Source organism: Sorghum bicolor, chromosome 2 (genome assembly GCF_000003195.3).
Source record: "Sorghum bicolor cultivar BTx623 chromosome 2, Sorghum_bicolor_NCBIv3, whole genome shotgun sequence".
Taxonomy (NCBI): Eukaryota; Viridiplantae; Streptophyta; class Magnoliopsida; order Poales; family Poaceae; genus Sorghum; species Sorghum bicolor.
Window position 1 is genome coordinate 75,726,358 of NC_012871.2, and position 15,636 is coordinate 75,741,993.

The 15,636-nt window shown below is 45.2% G+C and overlaps 3 protein-coding genes across 3 annotated transcripts; 1 reads left to right on the plus strand and 2 right to left on the minus strand.

The window, feature by feature from the left end:
* Positions 3,198 to 6,823, plus strand: LOC8074409 (tubby-like F-box protein 11). The gene is made up of 6 exons (XM_002461124.2): positions 3,198 to 3,973; positions 4,709 to 4,796; positions 4,893 to 5,016; positions 5,139 to 5,315; positions 5,812 to 6,283; positions 6,538 to 6,823. The coding sequence occupies exons 1-5, from the start codon at positions 3,629 to 3,631 to the stop codon at positions 6,275 to 6,277; spliced, it is 1,200 nt and encodes a 399-aa protein (XP_002461169.1). The 5' UTR covers positions 3,198 to 3,628; the 3' UTR covers positions 6,278 to 6,283; positions 6,538 to 6,823.
* On the minus strand, positions 6,866 to 8,954 carry LOC8078514 (inactive beta-amylase 9). Its single transcript, XM_002463306.2, has 2 exons — positions 8,148 to 8,954; positions 6,866 to 8,050 (listed from the first exon to the last, which is right to left on the minus strand). The coding sequence occupies exons 1-2, from the start codon at positions 8,853 to 8,855 to the stop codon at positions 7,163 to 7,165; spliced, it is 1,596 nt and encodes a 531-aa protein (XP_002463351.1). The 5' UTR covers positions 8,856 to 8,954; the 3' UTR covers positions 6,866 to 7,162.
* On the minus strand, positions 12,704 to 15,632 carry LOC8074410 (zinc finger protein CONSTANS-LIKE 13). The gene is made up of 4 exons (XM_002463307.2): positions 14,662 to 15,632; positions 14,302 to 14,535; positions 13,108 to 13,484; positions 12,704 to 13,020 (listed from the first exon to the last, which is right to left on the minus strand). Exons 1-4 carry the CDS (start codon positions 15,193 to 15,195, stop codon positions 12,924 to 12,926), a joined length of 1,242 nt encoding a protein of 413 aa, XP_002463352.1. The 5' UTR covers positions 15,196 to 15,632; the 3' UTR covers positions 12,704 to 12,923.

Genomic DNA, 15,636 nt, shown 5'->3' on the forward strand with positions numbered 1-15,636 from the left:
GATTCGTGTCGTAAAATATTTTATAACTGTTTTTTATTTTTATAAATAGTTTATATTTAGTACTTTATGTATGTGTCCAAATATTTGATGTGATAAATATAAAAAACAGGAGCAACCAAATAGGACCTAAATTGTTTTCAGTTTTACCTATTTTCTGAAAAGATTATGAAACACTTCGTTCACTGTTCGCCAAACTTGTTGCGTAGGGCGGCGTTGGTACCACACGGCCAGTATGCAAAGATCGATATGACCCAACGCAACAATAGCGCATGCACCCACATCTCTCCTACCTAAAGTATGTACGTAGACCATGAGAAAGCAATAAGTGGCATGTTCTTGGTGATCGCTGAAACCACTGTCGTCCCAAAGATACACGACGTGTGCATGCTTCCATCAGAGTCATGGATGATCCACAGCATCGTATGCTAAGCACATGTCATAGCAAACACCAAATTCCTATCGTAGAGTGGAAATTGCACGTTCCTTATGTCATCACACAGAGTCATTTGTGCATCTTCTTTCACCTTTCACATAGAACGGACAGTTGCGTTTGCGGTTTGCCTAGGCCTTGTTTAGTTTCCTTCAAAAACCTAAAACTTTTCAAGATTCCCCATCACATCGAATCTTGCAGCACATGTATGGAGTATTAAATATAGATAAAAATAAAAACTAATTGCACAGTTTATTTGTAAATCGCGAGATGAATCTTTTGAGTCTAGTTACTCCATGATTGGACAATGTTTGTCAAATAAAAAATGAAATTGTTACGGTATCCTAACCCAAAAAAAATTTGGAAACGGCTTAAATCTACGGCTCACAACTCTGCATGAAAGACTGACTGACTGAGATGTGGTTTTGATCCAAAGAAAACGTGAATATAGCTGGATGTTGCAAGTGCAGTGCCTTTTTAATAATTGTGATATGTTGGAACGATACAAGATCTACATCACCATCAGCTCATAATTAACACCTCCAAACTGCCACAAACAAAAAAAATGTCTTAGGTCTTATTTAGTTCAAACCAAAAACTAAAAAAAAATTAATATTCTCAATCACATCGAATCTTGCAGCACATGCATGAAGTATTAAATATAGATGAAAACAAAAAGTAATTGTATAGTTTACCTATAAATCGCGAGATAAATTTTTTGAGCTTAGTTAGCTCATAATTTAACAATATTTGCCAAATAAAAATAAAAGTGCTATAATATCAAAAACAAAAATTTTTGGAACTGAACACGGCCTTACTCATGGCTGGCCAGCTTTTACGGTTCTGGAAAAAGGTGATGTTATCTTGCAGTCGAAGTACCGAAGCTGGTTCTTGTCCGGTTTGATTTACATATAATAGTCTAACAAAACAACTAGCGTGCATTCAAATCGAATTCATAATAGATTTGAAATATTTTTTAACCAAGTTCTCGGTAGGTATCACTGATAGTCTATATATTAGCCAAACACAAGTACTCCTTCTGTCCAAAAATCATTAATTTATTATTATAAAGGTACCCCCTTAGTCAAAAAAAGAACGCAATTATGGATTGCGTATCAGGTAAAGTGGTTTCCTTTTAACTAAGTTTCTAATAAATATTATTATGTTTATCTTCAAACAAACTTATTATAACAATACATTTTTTAATTATTCAAATAATATTTATTTGATATTATAAATATTGATACTTTTTTTTATTTATAATTGGTCAAACTAGGACACTCTAACATACACCTGCTAGCCAGAGATCTAGATTTCACGTTTGACCAAAATTATGGAGAAAAATACTAAAATTTGTAACGTAAAGTGAGTATACTATAAAAATATAATTAAGAAAGAATCTAATGATACTTAGTTAGTACCATAATAATAATTATTTTATAATATAAATTTGGTCAAACTTAAAAAAGTTTGACTCTCCAAGATTCTTGAAATGACTTACAATTTGGAATGGAGGGAGTACTATTTATCTGTTATAAACTTAGTTAAATTTAAGCTAATTCGATCAGCACATATCTATAATTATGTTTTTTTATAAACTAAGGGAGTACATATTAGTTGATAAGAAGGACTTACTCTCTCCGCACCAAAATAAATGTCGTTCTTATTTCACGAGAAGTCAAATATTTTTAACTTCAATAAAATATGTAAAAAATATTAATATTTACAATATACAATTATCTAGACTTATTTTTTACGTAAAAATAAATTTATTTGAAAATATAAACATTATTAATATTTTGTACTGTACCATTCTAATCAAGGCCTTGTTTAGTTCATCCCAAAAGCAAAAAGTTTTCAAGATTCTCCGTCACATCGAATCTTGCGGCACATGCATGAAGCATTAAATATAGACGAAAGCAAAAACTAATTAGGGCTCCTTTGGATTGAAGGAAAAATGCAGGAAAAACTCAGGATTCCAGATTCCTAAGGATTAAATACTGTTCACACCTTTGGATCAAAGGAAAGGATGATAGGAAAAACAAAGGAAACTTTCCTATGCCATCCATTCTAGAGAAAAATACGGGAAAACTAACATCCACTCTAGCCTCATTTTTCCACTAGGCCCGAGGCAGCACTAGAGATTAGTACACCCCGGTAGACCTTGAAACCAGTGCATTTAAAGTATTAATCAGTTTAGAAAGTGACCTGCCAAGCCATTAGTTAAATAAATAAACTTGGGTTATACGGTTTCTAACATTCCTATTCCTGTGAATTTCCCATGAGTATCCAAACATCTATCTTCTACAGCATTCCTATAGTTCCAAATCCTCTATTTTACAATTGAATTCCTATAATATTTCTATCATTTTCCTATCCCAAGCTTTTGCTATCCTACATTCCAAAGGGGCCTTTACACAGTTTAGCTGAAAAATCGCGAGACGAATCTTTTGATCCTAGTTAGTCCATAATTGGATAATATTTGTCACAAACAAACGAAAGTGCTACGGTACCGAAATCCGAAATCTTTTCGGAACTAAACAAGGCCCAAATTCGACACAAATATCACGGCGGGAGTACTGTCACAAAGGAAAGTCTCTATCGTTATGATTCAACTTGGTACGGAATGGAGGGCACGTTCCCACGCGGCATGCAGGATTTTGATTTTTCTGCCGCGCGTTCACACGGTGTTGATTGATAAAAGGTTGTTGGGTGTCCTCCTACACGCTACAGCTTCCTTCCCTCACGCGCAGGTCACCGCGACCCCCAATGGAGTCATGGACAAGGAAGGCGCCACGTCCTTTGTCCCTGCCCACGCCAAGGACAAAAGTCACATCCCCAAATCCCTCTCAGCTCACAGTCACTGTGGCCGCATTCCCACGTCCATTTCAACACAGCAGCTCCGGAAGCTTCCCATCTCCCTCCCTCCCTCCCACTCCCACCGCTATTCTCTCAACTCTGAGGATCACTCATTGCTCATTGGCCTGAACCCTGTCCTGTCTGTCACAGTTCAAAAAAGGTTCCAGTTCATCATCGCCCAATGTCTTGCTTCGGTTGAAAGCCGCGCGAGATTTCTGCTGCTGCTTTTGTGGAGTTTGGCTTCGGATTGGAGACAGACCGTAGGCAGAAGAGTGTTCTTGCGGGGGCGGTGGTGGTTTTTGGCGAGTGGGAGGACGCGAAAGGCAGGCGTCAGGCGATATGCCTTTCAGCAGCATGATCCATGAGATGAAGGGCGAGATCGGCGCCATCTCGTCGCGCGGCCTGCTGCGGTTCCGGTCGGGGGGTCACGCCGCCGCTGCCGGGCGAGCGTCGGCAGCCGCCGAGCCGGACGAGGCGCTGCGGGAGAGCTGCTGGGCGCGGGTGCCCCCCGAGCTCTTGCGGATGGTGCTGGCCAGGGTCGAGCACGAGGAGGCGCGCTGGCCCGGCCGCAGCGCCGTCGTGGCTTCCGCCGGCGTCTGCCGCTGCTGGAGGGCCGTCGTCAAGGAGATGGTGCGCGTGCCGGAGGTGTCTGGGAAAATCACCTTCCCCATCTCTCTCAAGCAGGTTCATTTTGGTTCCCCTTCCCCCCAACGAACTCTGAATCTCTATTATGTGTTCGGTATTGGTCTGGTGCTTTGGAAAAAGTTGTTTGTGTCACCGGATTCTTTTCACCTTGATTGAGTAGTCATTGTCAGTGATGGTATTTGCCATACTGCGTTCATCATTTTCTAGGGTCAAAGCCTCCATTTCCAAGTTGCGTGTCTGACCATTGGTCGTATCAGGCAGAATTCCATTGTTGGTGTGCTACCTACCTAGTCATATTTGTTAAATTCTGTTTTTGGTCGGAACCAGGTTCCCCAGGCTTCGGCAGAGGTCTTGTTGTGGTTTTAAACTGGGCTGTATCGAATTTGGTCTTTTGACAATAGTTAAAAGGACGGGGTGTTTTGCCCTGGAACTCTAAAAACGAATGTTCTTGAGTACAAGAAATTTGTCGAGAAGGTTAGGTAAGTCGAGATACTATTCTCAACTCAGAGGAGGTAAGATTAGTAGACGGATTCTTTATGAATCTGTTCCTCAAGTCAGTTTGCTTAGAATCAAGTATGCAAGGTCAAATGTTACTTTAGGAACTAGTAAGACTTGTTTTTACAGTCGGCTCTGTCGAAACGGTGGATAGATTCTTATTGTTGTTTCAGTCAGAAGAGGGTTAACGCTTGATTTGAGGTTTCTTTGACTCTGAAATTTTGTTCATCAATTTATTTTACTTTTATTAACTTGCAATTTCAAATATGTAACCTGCAGCCTGGTCCAAGGGATGCCCCAATGAAATGTTTCATTAGGAGGAACCGGGCGACTCAGTCATATTCTCTGTGCATTGGAATCACTGATGGTATGCTTTTCTCACCCCCTATATGTATGACTCTTGAACGAATACAGTGTGGATGTCATCATTGTTGATGGACACTGCTTTTCTTTTGCTCTGCAGCGTTAGCTGATGATGGGAAATTTCTACTTGCTGCACGCAGAAGTCGTAGGCCCGCAGGCACTGAATACCTGATCTCGCTTGATGCAAAGAATACATCAAAAGGTACCTGCATTGGCAAGCTAAGGTGAGCATTCAAGAAACCGTGTCTGAAATTTAAAACACTCTGTTTTTTCAATGCTGTGCATCCGATCAAAAGTATTACTTTGACAGAGACCTGGGTTTACCATATTCTTCTCTGTTAATCAGATCAAACTTCTTGGGAACAAAATTTACTGTCTATGATGCCCATCCACCTTGTACCGGGGCTGTGGTTTCAAAGGGTCCGTCTGCACACATGATCGGTTCAGCCCAAGTTTCTCCTGGGGTGCCTGCTGGGAATTATCCAATTTCGCACATTTCTTATGAAGCGACTTTTGGTTCTAGGTATGGCAAACCATGTGGTAGACACTTATTCTCCCAATGTTAGGTTCATATATTTCTTTCCAAGAAAACGTTCTGCTATGAATAGGCCATCTGCATTTTTATGAGAATTACAAATACTGCAACATCATTTTGATTTTTTTCTCCTAATGACTATTATTGTAGCCCTGTTTATAACTGCTAATTGAATTGCTGATAGCAATCTTATTGTAGAGAATTGCTATTACTAGCTAGCAAGCCAACATAAAGAATGTCTGGGTTCATGACATGCCAATAAATTAAGCGGATTCAAAGCTTTAGTGGAGCAGTTATATTCCAGGACCTGCTTAGGATTATACATTAGTATACAAACCTTATAGATTTAATTATAGAATCTAAAGCCAGAACTTGGTGGTTAGAAAGTAGCTATAGGTTTAATGTAGCGTAACAGAAAATTATATTAACTGCTGACTGCTGGTTTATTACATGAGAGTTGTAAAGATTGTCTAATGTTTTGCAGGTATCCAAGAAAGATGAACTGTGTCATGGATTCCATCCCTTTATCAGCAATTAAAGAAGGAGGGACTGCTCCCACGCAGACTGAATTTCCATCAATTAACTCCAACTCTTTTGCTTCAGTTCCATTCTTCAGGAAATCAGGTCGTCTGGATAGTTCAGGTGTTCAGCTAGCCACTCAGAATGAAGCTAAGATGGTGCTGAAGAACAAGTCCCCCAACTGGCATGAACCACTGCAGTGTTGGTGCCTGAATTTCCATGGGCGGGTCACGGTTGCATCTGTTAAGAACTTCCAGTTGGTGGCTTCAGGAGAGAGTGATCTGAATAACCAGGGTGATGACGACGTGATACTCCAGTTTGGCAAGGTCGGGAAGGACTTGTTCACCATGGACTACCGTTATCCAATATCTGCATTCCAGGCATTTGCCATCTGCCTGAGCAGCTTTGATACCAAAATTACTCGCGAATGAGTCAAGGTGCGATTTTTTATTTGCTGATAGTCCACTTTAGAAGCTGCTCAAACACGCTATTTTTTTTTCTAAATGCTGTACATCACCGGCATGATGTTTCCATGGTACTATAGGCACTGCTCAGCACTCTTTATCCAAGTCATTTTGCTTGGTCCTTAATTTGTACTGCAAATCCTGTACGTCTTTATTTGTGGGACGGAGGGAGTATGATTCAACGACCTGCACCAATTTATTTACTTTCATGTCTTGTTTCCCTGCAGGTGCGAGGGAGGTGAACCAGCAAGATACAGCAAGAATACCTGAGCTTTAAGCCGGAGAGTTTGGTGATAAAGTAATCATGGTAGAGCTGAATACTTCTTCTGTTGAGTACTATCGTGATGTAAATAGCAATCTAGCATTCTAGCTGGAGTGGTTTGCATTGAGGGTTGGCAAGTGTGAACATCAGACCAGAGTATCCTGAAGTTTGACCTTATAGTATTGAAGTTGAGAGATCATACTTGTAACCATCTGAGTATATACAAGTGCTGAAGGTCTGATTTCTCCCTGTGTTCTGTTCTGTGTTATAATTACGTCGTCGACAGATAATAGTTGACTGGAATACAGCATCGCTTATAAATATAAATGGTCTCAAGTTGAGACGTTATGTTAACAAGTAATGAAGCCTCCAGATATCCAAAAAAAAAGGACATCATCAAATCAAAAGAAAAAATTGCATATATGGGGTTGCACATTTGCAACGCTGATGATCCACTAATACTTGGATCATCTCGGTCTTCTCAGCTAAATCTAGTAGCAGCGAATATTTTGTTTGGAAGTCTAAAGAAATAATGAGACAGGTGATTGATGCATGGTTTTTTTGTGATGAGTTGAAATAGGTAGGTAGGTTCAAAGCGTGTTGGCCTCCCTGGGTCCTGACACAGACACAGCCATGCCGCGCTCCTCGTCGGTGGGGCCGTCGTCCTCGTCCCACTCGCCGCACACGACGCTGCGCACGAACTCCATGAACTGCGGGAAGTGGTCGGGCGAGAAGAACTCGGCGCCCATGCGCTGGTACGTGAAGTGGCAGGGCCGCATGAGCTCCGTGGTGAGGATGTTGCTCCGGATGCGCGAGAAGCTGCTGGTGTGCGTCATCACCAGCGACGCGTTCTCCCCCGCGATGCGCGCGCCGTGGCGGCGGCACGCGTTCTTCATCTGCACCAGCAGCGTGTCCGGGCTTGACCCCGTGCTGTGGTGCTGCTTGTTCATGCACACGTCCATCCCGGGCACCACCATGGTGCAGCCATGGCGCGCGAACATCTTGGCCACGGGGCTGTACCCGTTCTTCTTGTTGCTCTTGTAGAATCCCGCCGCCGCCTCGGCGGGGCGCGACCGCGCGCCGTGCCACCAGTGCATGAACGGGATCTTGGCCGACAGCTCCACGGGCTTGCCGCCGAACACGGCGTTGGCCGTGCCCAGGACGCGGTCGCCGTGCCCGACCAGCTGCCCGGCGTACCACGACAGGAAGAAGTCGCCGTAGGGGGTCTCCCAGGACCCGCCGCGCTCCCTGAAGAAGCCGCACGAGTCCGGCGAGTCGTGGTACCGCGGCGCGTCGTGCGGCCCCGCCAGACCCCACATCGCCTGCCCTTCTTCCTTGGCGTGCTGCCGCAGCTGCTGCAGCATGTACTTGTCGTAGCACTGGAACTCCCCCATCCCCGTGAACTTGCGGGCGTCGCTCCCCGGCGGGTACGACGGGTACCGGAGCACGCCGTGCGCGCCCAGACCCACCGTCACGTCCTGCGGTTCCGCAGAGTACGTTGATGCGTGAAACACTGGAATGGCCATGCATGCAATGCAGCAACCAACGGAATGTATATATATATATATATGTTACGGTGATGGTGGAGTCGAAGAAGTCGTCGAAGGCGACGGCGAAGCTGCGGAAGAAGGCCTCGTAGAGCTGGAGCGGGGACTTGCCGTGGAGCACGGGGAGCTCGTCGATGGCGAAGGAGAGGCACCCCTCGTGGCGGCCCCCGGATCGGTCGGTGAAGAAGATGTCGGGGTCGTCGGCGGCGACGCGGCTGACCCAGGAAGGCAGCGTGGGGACGCCGGCGCCGGGAGTGCCGTGGGTGCGGAGCGACACGCGGAGGCTGAGTCCCTCGGCGCGCACCATGTCCGCCACGGCCTTGTACCCGGCCCAGCTGAACCTGTCGGGGGACTCGGGCTGCGCCACCGACCAGAACACCGGCAGCTCCACGCCGTCCGCGCCCAGCAGCCGGACCGCCCGGATCCCCGCCGCGATCGCCGTCGCGCTGTTCACCGTCGCGCCGTCCGTGACCGAGTCGATGGGCAGGCCCACGAACAGCCTCGCCGGGGCCAGGTCGTCCACCTCGTGGCTCTGGCTGCTGTGCTCGCCGGCGCCGAAGAAGCGCCCGACGAGACCGGCCGCCCTGAGGTCCCTGCTAACGCTGCAGCCACCATGCCGCGCCGGTGGGAACGCGACCCTGTTCGGCGCGCGTGCAGCACCCGCGCCCCGGGTGCTCTGCGGACGGTGCGTCGCCGACGCCATCTGCGTCGTCATCCTCGCCGGCACGGTCTCCATGGCGATCGACCAAGCTGTCCGGGGAATGTCCGTACGTGCGTGCGCGAGCGAAGGCAGAACGAGGTCGAAAAGGGAGGGGGCGTGTTCCGGAACGCTCGGCGGCCGGCTCGGTTGCTTTTGCGTCCCCGGCGAAGTATTTATGGGTGGCGGGAAACGGACCGGGGAAAGGGAAAGGGGTGGCCGCGGCGCGCGCGTTGGCAGCCGCAGAACTCGGCGTGGACGTGCGTGAGGTGAGCCCCCGCCCCCGCCCCCGCGCTCCGGGGGCTTTGCTCTGCTTGCTTTGCCTTGTTCGGTGACACAGCCCACGGGCGTTTCAGGGCGTTTTGGCGCGAGAGATTGGCGTCCGGAACTCTCCAACAGACATACATACACGCAAGGTACGTATTAATAAACAACCTAGCTAGGGTTTCCAATTCCTCATAGACCTTAATTTTTTATTTATTTAGTCATGCATCACGTTTATTTGCTTCAATTTATTTTACAGATTTTGATGCCGACGATCTTTGAAGGCATGGATGCTACAGAATCATTCGTCTGGCTCATGATGGCTCGCCGGAAAAGAACACTAGAAAAAACTCATAGCAAAGTAGTAGAGTAATAATAGTTTCTGTATATATAAACGTAAGACGACAAACAATTTCTGTATAACGGTAATGTTACATTGTTACATAGAAAGTGACAGTGAGTAGCGCACAGTTTCCGCAACTTTCAGTGCGCCAAGAATTGATCTAGATTCGTGCCTATGTTATATGTGGAAAACATGTGTTATACATCGCGTACGTACGTACACACGGCCTGCTAATGTATAATAACCAGTAAATATGCATGTGCGTTGCAACGAGAGAAAAAATATTAAATGGTCATAGAAAATGATGACATAATATTGCATATCTATTTGTATTTATCTTTTTTATAAAATTTAAAGTTCGTAATTTATTTTATTGATAACCATGACATAATATTTACAATAATATCTAACTTGGAGACATATTTATTTAATAATAATAATAATAGAAATTAGTCAAATATTATCTTACTCTAATATTATCTCTTAATATACCTTAGTATTATATTCAAATATGAGAAGTTTGTTGATAACTTTTTTTATTTACGTTAAGATTCATATGAAATATGATATATCAGTTAAATGTATGTAGATTATGAATATATGAGCTTATGAAGTGTTCAGATGACATAACAACACATCGTGCAAAGGTAGTGTAAGCATCCTCAAGCATAAATTTAGATAAACTAGTAAATTAGTGAGATATGCAGGAATGATGCTAAAACTTTTACCACAAATCAAGCATCACATTAAATAGACTACCATAAATTTTTTATAATAATTAGAGCAAGATAACTACAATTTCAATTTTATATACTAAAAAGCATAGGCAAGCATCTTCAGCAAAAAATAAATATACTAAAATTTGTGATATTTTTTGTTTAGTGCATGGATCTACTATGATTTACTACGCATTTATCAATTTCCAGCCGATCAATTTTACACTAAAAAGCATAGACAAGCATCTCTAGCAAAGAAAATATAATAAAATTTGTGATATTTTTTGTTTACTGCATAGATCTACATATGTGGAGCTGAACAAAATTTGTTTTGTAATTTTTAGATTTATCTATGAATTACTATGTATTTATCAATCAATTTAAATAATAAAAGAAAAGTAAAATAATAGGATAAACACTTTGCATCTAAGTTTTTATAATTTTTTTATTCTTAATGTGCTGTAATGTATAAAACAGATTTTGCATTGGGAATCTTAGAAAAACTTTTATTCTGTTCTTTCTCCCTCTCAACGTTGAAGCGTTCGGACGGAAGCGGGCCGACTAGGGTTTGACGGCAGAAAATTTTTTCGGACGGAATCCTGGGCGGACTCGGGTTTGACGGCAGAAAAGTTTTGGGCAAACTGAAATTTTGTAGGGAAGATTCGCGTTTTTTTTTTGGACAACTATCGATTCGCGGTTGGACCCTGGAGCGAGATCAAGCCACTAGACATACGATGCGACTGTATTCATCGCGTAAGCCCCCCCCCCCCCCCCCCCCCTAGAACATTTGTAAACTTTTTCTAGCTATGAGACTTTTTTTATCATATTAATTATATAAGTATGTTCCATAAAAAATGGATAAAAATTTCCGCCATAAAACGGGTGAGCAAAATGTCAGGTGATGCGACTCCCTTCCTTATTTTACATATTATATTATGCCATTTCCAACTTTAAATATTACTTTTTAGTTTTGCAACATGTGAATTATATTTTATAAAATATTTTTTCAAGTGGATCTAAAAATATGACTCTTATGTTGTCAACTCTACAAATTTTTAAAATTGATTGTCAAAGTTAGAAATATTTGACTTAAGGAAAAATTTGTACTACATGTAAAAATAGAGGGAGTATTAAATGTTCTTTAGTAGCAAAAATAAAAAAGGTAATATCCTTTGAAGAGAAGAAAAAAGTATAAAAGAAGAAAGAAAAAATTCTACTTAACGCTCAAACCTATTGTTAGTTATCTACGTAGAATTCAAAAAAAAAAGGAGAAAAGAAAAGGTTAACTTGGTACAAGATAAAATCATTTTACCTTTTAAAAAAACAGAATTTATTTTCGGGTGAAGTTTATTGGAGTATGCTCCAAATTCTATTGGTAGACACATGTATGGTCTATGGTTTGGATTACGTACTAGTAGACTTAGAGCCTCTTTGGCACGGCTCTGTAGGGACTTCAGCCAAACGTTTGTTTTGGAAAGGGTTTCGCATAGGGAAACCGGTCAAGAGCCGAAGCTATTTTGTGCTTGTGCTTGAGAAGCCTCAAAAAGAGCTTCACATGGCTTCTTGCTAGGTTCACATTTTTTAAATATAAGAGGATATGTTTTGCCGAACGTTTTCTAGAACGGCTTCACATCCTCTAGAGGAACTGCTTTTTCAAAGGAGCCAGAGCCAAAGCCATTTCCAGAGGAGCCACACCCTGCCAAACAGACACTTATTTCCATGTTTTTGACTATGTAATCAATTTTGTTCCTTTTATATACATGTTTTGTAAACTGCACGGGAAAAGAAGACTACTCATCTTTTTATATTCTGTAAGCAGTCCTCATATAACGTAGGTCATTGATCCACGTCAGGTCTTATTTGGATGTTGTCGGATTCACTTTAATTCATGTGTGTTGGTGTGGATTGAGGTGGAATTTAGTTCAAGTTCCACTCCAATCCATCTCAATACATGTGGATTAATGTAAATCCGACTACATCTAAACAAGACCTCAGTGGTTTTTTCTTGTAAGATTTTTTTCACGTAATAATCTTTTGTTTCATGTTCAACCTCAGATTCGCATCACTCTAACACACTTGAAATCAAGATGAATCGAGCTTATTTATTTGAGCCAATTTACTGAATCTATTAATTATTTAACAATATTTTTCTTTAACAATAAATCAGTAAATAATATCTTCGGCCATGTATTTTGGACTTGAAATTTTGGTGGTGGAGACGTGTTGGATTGAATTAAAGGAGTGTGCAAAAGTAGGCGACAGTACCTGCACGAGGAAGCACAGATCGGCGCTGGCCTTGTTTAGTTCCGAAAAGTAAAAAGTTTTCGATACTGTAGCAATTTCGTTTGTTTGTGACAAATATTATTCAATCATTGACTAACTAGGATTAAAAGATTCGTCTCGTGATTTACAGCTAAACTGTGTAATTAGTTTTTGTTTTTGTCTATATTTAATGTTTCATGTATGTGACTTAAGATTCAATGTGACGGAGAATCTTGAAAACTTTTTGGTTTTCAGAGTGAACTAAACAAGTCCTCTATTCAACGTACAGTACAGTACAGTAGTGCAGCACGAGTAGTTGATTTATTATTTATTTATTTATTTATTTCAGCTGCACGGAAGCACAGTGCGTGCTCGTGACCGGCGACACCAACCAAACAACCAACGAGAAACACATGCCGCGCTGTGTCGCGGTCCCCTGCTCCGGCCGGTCACTAGGCGTTCGTTGTTGCCGTCGACGACGTACGACCGATCGAGAGTGAGCGCCGCATGCGTGCGCGCGTCTCAGACCTCGCCGCCGGACTTGGCGAACCTCCCCTTGATCCGCATTCGGCCGTCGGCGCGCGCCTTGCGCGACTCGTACCGGATCTGCTTGTCGAACCTGCAAAACGTGCGAGAGCAGCGAGCGACACGCATGAGAAAGGTGCCGACACGCGTGGCGACGACGACGGCTCCATCGATGGCTCACCTCCTGTTCTTCCGCTTCTCCTTGTAGCGCGAGATCACCGTGCCGCGGTCGGGGTACGCCACGTCGTACCCGCCCATCTTCTCCGTCACCGGCACTGGCACCGCCACCAGCACCGGCGCCGTCGGCGCCAGCTGCGGCCGCGGGGCTGTCTCCGCGTCTGTCTTCCCGCTGTTGTCGACGTCGGCGGTGCCGCCGCCACCAACCCCGCCGTGGCTGAGGGTGACGACGCTGCCGGGGCAGATCTCTGACATCTCCACGAACGAGGACAGGCACGGCTCGGCCGGCGCCGGAGCCAGAGCAGCGTGCTCGCGCGCCTCCTCGTCCGTCCGGCCCGCCGCGTCGACGTCGCAGCCGGCCGCGATCCACGCTTCCTGCTCCTGTGACCAAACGAAACTATTGCAACTGAGGAGACGGCTCATCAAGAAGCTCATGCTTCTTTCCGTTTTAGCACCGCTACTACCTAGGCCTTGTTTAGATCCAAAATTTTTTTAGATTTTGATACTGTAGCACTTTCGTTTTTATTTGACAAACATTATCCAATCATGGAGCAACTAGGCTTAAAAGATTCGTCTCGTGATTTACAGGTAAACTGTACAATTAGTTATATTTTTATCTATATTTAATGTTCCATAAATGCGCCGCAAGATTCGATGTGATGGGGAATCTTATAAAGTTTTGGGTTTTTGGGTGTATCTAAACAAGGCCCTACTACATCTACTGAAAACCTGTAATATCTTGCCTTTGCAATGCAACGCTGTACTGAACGGGTTGGTTGCGTTGGCAACTCACATTTAAAACGAGAGCTGATTCACCGTACAATTGTTTGTTGGACGCAGTTAAGTTGATGGCAACGGGGCACACCGACACAGTATGTCCCAGAATGGTCACTGTATCATATGTTGGCTTTATAGTGTAGTTTCACAGCTCACACTGTCACCTATCGGCAACTTTCATGGTGGTTTTATTTAAAAATGGTTTCAGGTGTTCCAATTTTTAGAAAATTTTACACGGTCAAAAGGACAACTCAAGAGGCAATTCACATTTTTTTTTCTACCATATACCCAAACAACATCGACAAAATTGCAATGTTGATGGGATCCATTTGGCCTAGTTTGGGTTAAATCAGAGTTCGCAGTGTAATCAAGCAGACCAGTAGAGAGATTCGTAGAGAAGTGACCGGACACTGGACCGAACCTCAGTGGAAGGCACTGCTGCGATGGTTGCTGCATCATGCCAGGCGGCGCCAGCGTCGAGAGCCCCGAAGTCGGCGTGTCCAATGGCAAGCTCCGGCGACGCCCACGGAGGCAGCTGCTCGCCGTCAGCCGGCTCCATCTCCGCGTAAGCCGCCGCCACAGTCGCCTCCAACTTGGCGAGCTCCCCCAGCTGCCGGACAACCTCGTCGGCCATCTCACCGCCGGAGCTCCGGTTCTAGCTCACCAGTCACCAAGCAAGACAACCATTAGAGAAGAGGAAAAAGAGTTCTTTTTTTGTTTTGTTTCCTTTTGTCGGGCAGTGAGCAGTGGCTGTTCTAGCAGGTCAGCAGCAGCACCGTACCTCTGGGGACGGCGGCGTGAGGAGCGGCTGGAGGCCATGGCAAGAGGTGGTGGGAACGATCACGTCCTCCAAGCGGAGCACCTGGGGATCCTCCCAGGCGGAGGCAGGCCACCACCCTCCGTTCCCGGCCGCCGCCGCCTTCTCGTCGTACCCGGCGACGCCGAGGATGGCCGCGAGCTCGGCGATCGATGGGCACCCGACGTACCCTTCCACGGCTGCACGGTCATGGTGGAGAGGCTGCGGATCGTCGCCGTCCCGGTGTCGCCCCTCCTCCTCCTCCGACCCAAAGTGGCAGTTGGCGCAGAGGAAGGTGCCGCCGCCTGCGGTGACGGTGGCGGTGGCGCGGCAGCCGGAGCAGAGCGGCGCCCGGACGTGGCGGGTGGACACGGCGTTGGCGCCGTGCACGTGGCGGTCGCACGGCAGGCACAGCCTCGCGGAGTCGGCCCGGCAGTAAACCACCGCCGGCAGGCTTGTGCAGGATTCGCACGCCGGTGCCTCCTTGCCGCTGGCTGCGTCCGCGGCGGCGGACGACATGGCTTTCCTTCCACTTGCGACAAGAGTGACCCCGGGCGAATATCTGAATCTGGTTGAGAGGAGGAAGAGGAATGCGAGCCCGATTTGCAGTGAGGAGGCAAAAGATTGATGGCGCGAAAGGGAGAGATGACGATCGAGACGTTACAGCTCGCACGATCGATCACCCTCACACCGCCTCACTCGTCGCTAGTGTCTCTTCACATGACTCTTGTAGACTGTAGTCTCCGACGACGGTGCGAGTGCAAGGCCGGGCGGGCTCTATGATTGGAGGATCCATGTGTAGCAAAACTACAAACAATTAATAGGCGCCGCGGGGCAGAAGAGCGAATAATAATACTCCAATGCAACCTACCAGGGCCGTTTGATACCAACGGCAACGTGCTAGGATTGTTTGGTTACCACTTCCAGGCCATAATTCGTCACAACTAAATTTACAAAGTG